The following is a 5,068-nucleotide window of genomic DNA, read 5'->3' on the forward strand; positions in this document are numbered from 1 at the left end:
CCAGAGTCGAGTGACAAAACCTGCAGCTGTCACACTCAGTCCTGCCTGGGCTGTGAGTCTCCTCTTTGTCCAGAGAGGGCCCGTCAGGCCTGAGTGACCCTCACAGTGCTGCATGCTGGTGTCCGAGGGATCCTCGCTTACAGTCCCAAAACAGAAGCGGGAAGGACAGACAGACGCTGCTGCTGCCTGGGCTGGCATCACTCCAGGCATGGGGGCGCCTGGGGGAGGGGAGATGCCTGTGTTCACGCCCTCCTTTGCTCTCCTCGGCCCTCCCACCCCCCCCATTTCTCCCCAAACACAGACCCCCACCCCCGTAGTCGCTGTCCGTGTATTGAGCCAAATCTCAGGAGCTTACTGCCCGTGCGTGGCGTGGGGCTGCCACGCGGGCTGTACCCGCTCCGCACACACACCCAGCCAGCCGTTGAGGTAGGTGGAGCGGCTCCGCCAGCCTGGGCCCTCTGATACCGCTATCTAGGGGCAAGCCATCCCGCCCCACCTCACAGCCCCGGGCCTCGCGCCCCCTTCTCTCCTGTCTGCTTCCAGCCTGGCCCCGCAGCGCCCCCCATTCGCTCCAAGGCAGGGTCCCCGTCTCTGCCTGGGCCTGCTCCACACTCATGGCCCACAGGTGGCCTGAGACAACTTCAGGAAACCGTGTGGTCTCAGCCTGGACTCCTTTCTGTCCTCAGAGCTTCCAGGCCCCTTCCGTCCTAGCAGTGCCCCACAGCCTGGGGCTGCTCTCTGGCTGTTCTTCAGCCTCTCCAAAACACAGCTGGAGGGCGGGTGGAGGTCACTCCCCACCCTCCCCGCCCCCAGCCCGCCTGCACCCAAAGTCAAGGCCCAAAGTCCTAAGAGATGCTCACAGCTGCAGGCACACGTGTGTGTGTGTGTGTGTGTGTGTTCCAGGACAAGCCCAGGCCGCACAAAGGGGGCTCTGGGCCGCGCCCGCGGGGCCGGAGCGTGGACCTCGCCCCCCCCCATGTTCTAGCCGCCGTGTCCGGGTTGGGCAGGGCGGGGACGCGCAGACCTCGGCACGGGGCGGGGAAGGCGGCACCGCCCTCAGGGCCCCTCCCCAGGCGGACGGTGGCGGCAGCGACTGAGACCCGGCCACTCCGCCGCCCATGTCCTCCGCGCCGCCGCGCTCGCCCACCCCGCGGGTCGCCAGGATGAAGAAGGACGAGTCCTTCCTGGGCAAGCTGGGTGGCACGCTGGCCAGGAAGAAGAAGACGCGGGAGGGTGAGTGCGCCCGGTGGCGGGCTGCGACCCAGGGATCGGGGATCAGGGCACGAGCCCTGCTTGTCCCGGAACTCACGACCGGCCCGAGGTCTGCGACCCAGGCGCCTGTCACGCGCGCCGCTGTCCCGGGGCTAGCGTGGACGCTGCGTCCGCCCGGGCCCGGCCACGCGGGGTGGACACCAGCCCGGGCTCCGTGCGTGCGCCAGAGCGGGAGCAAGGCGGGGTCAGGGGCTCGGGGCCTGCGGGCCAAGGTCTGCAGAGGCCGCCGAGGATCTACCCTGTGCCCAAGGAAAGTATCCTCATACGTGGCAAACTTTCTCGGAGCTCCGAAGAACAGAAGTTGGGGCACACGCTCGGTTCGGGCGCGGCTGCCTCCCAGGCCGCCTTCCTGCCGTCCCATTGTCTGGCCGCTGAGCGCCTCCCTAGGGCGCTGCCTGGTGGCGACAGCTGCTGAAGGGGGAGCCCCGGGGCTGCCCTCAGGCCTGCCCTTGGGAAGCCTCCGGGCTGGGGGGTGGGGAGGGAGGGTCTGCCCACAGCCACCTGGGCCAGACTCCTGCCTGGGAAATCGTCCTGCACCCCGGGAGTGTGAGAGGTGTGCGCCCCCCAGACGCATGGGGTGTGTCCCTGTCCTGGCTGCTTGGCTGCTTGTGTTCTGCCTGATGCTTTTTGAATTTAGTGGAGGCACAGGTGCTAGGGCACGAAGCCCAGGAGGCAGAACAGCCCTGGCTCTCCAGGCCTCACTGCGGGGCACAGAGGAGCTCAGCAAGGCTATGCGGCACCATCTGGGGTCCAGGCGTCCACTGTCCTTTACAGCAGCAGCCCCAGGGGAATCCCTGGCTTTGCGCCTGCGCCTTTCCAACCCTGTCGCTGGGGCTCCCAGAGAGGCTCCAAGTGGCTCTGACATTATTCTGCTGGCTGCTGTGTTCTGTTTGCATCTCCTAAGCAAGAGGGTGGGTGACTGTCACCCTCTGCCATCCGTCCCCATTCTTTAACATCACTTCTTCCAAGCTGACATCATCCTTGACAGAAACCCTTTCGCTTCCTCTTTGTGTTGTGGGGCAATTACAGATTTAAATGATGTCCCCTCTCAGTTTGTTTCAATCTGGTTCCTTGGGTTTTTGCTTTGTTGTGTTGCCCAGTCTGACCTCAAACTCCTGGGCTCATGGGATCCTCCTGCCTCAGCCTCCTGTTGCGTGTCTGCTGTGGTCCTTGGGGCGGTCACAGAGTCCCAGAGAAGTGAAGTTTGTGCTGGGACCAGAAACAACCACAGGAAGAGATCTTTACTGAAATAGCAAGGACAGGGGATGTCGATGGCTTTTTATAGGTGATATCTCCACCCTTGCAGTAGAAAGGACTCACCCCAAAGTAATGGCCTGGGCTCAGGTTCCAGAGCAAAGAGCCTCCACCGCAGGATCGCAGGATCGTGGGCAAGCCTAGTCCCCTCCCTCTGTGGGTTAACTGGGCCCGGTCCCCATTCTCAAGGTTAGGGTGCCTCACAGGAAGGCAAGATCACGACCCCTAATTGGGCTCATTGACTAGAACTGAGGGCAGGACTGGCGCCTGGCTTCCCCAGGTCCTCTGGGAAGTGGGCGGGGCTGAAAGCAAGGCTTGAATAATTGAGAGCAGGAGTGCGGCTCCGCGTGCCTGTTGCCTCGGCAACCTGCCCTCTAGCTTTAGCTCCAGGCCTGAGCTCTGCTCCTTTGCCTAGAGGGGCAATGGTGGCTGGGTCCCGCTCCTCCTCGCCCACTTCCTCCTTTGTTAGAAAGCCCAGGAAGCAGATGGACCGCCCATGCTCACTGCCTGGACCTTGGAAGGAGCGAGAGGAGGAAGTGGCAGGTGAAGGTCAAACTCTGGAGTCCACAGGCCCCTGACCTCACCATGACGAGGACAGGGGAGGGACAGACACTCGGGCTGCCCCCTGACAGGGAGCTGGCAGTGGGAAGGAGCCTGTAGAGTTTAAGGAACCAGCACCGGAAGTGCCCGAGAGTGACCTTCATGTGGTGGCCTGGTCCGAAAAGGGAACTGTGACCTCAGGCTAGTGGAAACATGAAAGGGGGCGCTTCAGACCCCCAGAGCGCCCCACAGACAGGCTGGGACACCCCTGAAGACTTCAGAAAGCCTACCAGCCTTGTGAAGATGGCGGCAGCAGGTGCAGAGGAGGATCCCCGTTTGTGGCCTCACAGGCCCAGCGGGCCAGGGTGTGGCCGGGGACAGTCGCAGCTGCTGACAGTTGTCAGTTGAGGCCCCTGTGAGAAGGAACCAGGGCAGTCGGCCTGGCCTGTCCTCTGAGAAGCCCCATCCGCTGCTGGATGTCCCTGGCCAAGTATGCCTTGCTGTGCCCAGATGCCAGTGACCGGTGACAGCGCCAGGGCCTCTTGGAGAGCCGAGACCACCAGAGCCAGTGCAAGACCCCACAGAACAGGCTCTGTAGTCCTTGGAGAGAAACCCTAAAATGTTCCTGTTCCCAGGTGCCCTGAAAAGGACATAAGAATGATCTCAGACCTCTGCAGGGAGCCTGAAGCTGAGATGGATCCCATGTGGGAGGGCAGGAGGAGGCCTCCCTGCCTAAAGCGGTCAGGCTACCTCAGTCTTGAGAAAAATATCCTGCCTGGACACTGGGCTGTTAGTTGCTAGGCAACCTTGTGTCTTGTAACTTTGCAAAGGTGTAAATAAACTCCCCTACTATTGCTCTGGGGTCCTTTGCCTGTCAGGCTTGGTCCACCACCTGACCTCAGCTATTATCTCTTGCCTTTATTTTCTAAATCCTGTCACCATTTTCTCGCAGGGACCACCAAGAGACCCACAGATCCCTACAGACTACTCCAAATGATAGAGAGAAATACTTTAACTCCTACCCTACCAGATGTCCCACACGCTGAGTTGGTGTTCCCCAAAATCGAAGAAGGGAATCTGAGGAACAGGGGAGGTTAAAGAGTAGCAAGTTTTATTGAGGGAGAGACACCTCCAGAGAGACAGGAGAGGGACTGCGAAGTGAGCTGCCCACGAGCCTGCTTCTCAGCAGAAGTTCATGGGCTGGATTCAACGTGGGAATGGCCAACCAATAAGACCACAAGTTCAGCCACTTAGGAATGCTGGTCCAGTGGTGCAGCGGGTCACGTACCGAGTGTGCACGGAAAGAACAGGAGCTTGCCTGGAAGGGATGGGTTGGGAGGTCGCAGTCACCCACCCGGGTGATGACGTCCCTCTAGAATATCCTTCCCTCAAGGCGGTATGAGGTGTAGTCAATCTGCCTTTATCCCGAGGCTTGGCCTTCAACAGATGCTTGTGTTCTCTGACTCCCTCAAGGGCCCGGCCTTGTTGGGCTGCTTAGAATATTTCTGTCGAACTCTGCTGTCTGTGCTAAAAACACAGGAACACACACTGCTCTAGGAGTTAGATGGAAAGACGTCTAGTGGCAGAACGCTTGCCTTCCACAGCACACTGCCCTAAATCCCAAGACCCCTGAGAACACCTAGAGGGGTGTGTGGTTTAATTTCACCCTGCCAGGCAGGGGCTCCGGCCAGCCTACAAATGGTACCCCAGATTTTATAGCAGAGAGGACACAGGCTCCCCCTGAGTGCGTCCCAGGAGCTGGGGGCGCTGATGCTGTCCCCCAGGGCTGTGCAGGGGCTGCAGATTGCAGCGACTTTGCCCACAGGCACAGGCTGTTATCCCAAATGTCACTTTGTGCCCTGGGGAGACCCCCTGCTGTTCTTTTCTGAAGCATCTTAACCAAGGAGAGGCACAGGACACAGCTCAGTGGCAGCATCGAGACTGCGTAGCAGGGGCTGGTGAGATGGCTCAGTGGTCTAAAGCACCTACTTAGAACAAGCTT

The 5,068-nt window shown here is 60.6% G+C and overlaps 1 protein-coding gene across 1 annotated transcript in view; it reads left to right on the forward strand.

Moving 5' to 3' along the window:
* The first annotated feature begins 1,039 nt into the window (after positions 1-1,039).
* The window catches only part of Parvb (parvin beta), a 77,720-nt gene continuing 73,691 nt past the window's right edge, over positions 1,040-5,068 (forward strand). Inside the window, exon 1 of the mRNA XM_012517201.2 lies at positions 1,040-1,233. Coding sequence (XP_012372655.1) covers positions 1,119-1,233 — 115 coding nt within the window. The 5' untranslated portion in view covers positions 1,040-1,118. The remainder of the gene's footprint in view (positions 1,234-5,068) is intronic.

This window comes from Octodon degus, unplaced genomic scaffold (genome assembly GCF_000260255.1).
Source record: "Octodon degus isolate 3935 unplaced genomic scaffold, OctDeg1.0 scaffold00153, whole genome shotgun sequence".
NCBI classification, from domain to species: Eukaryota; Metazoa; Chordata; class Mammalia; order Rodentia; family Octodontidae; genus Octodon; species Octodon degus.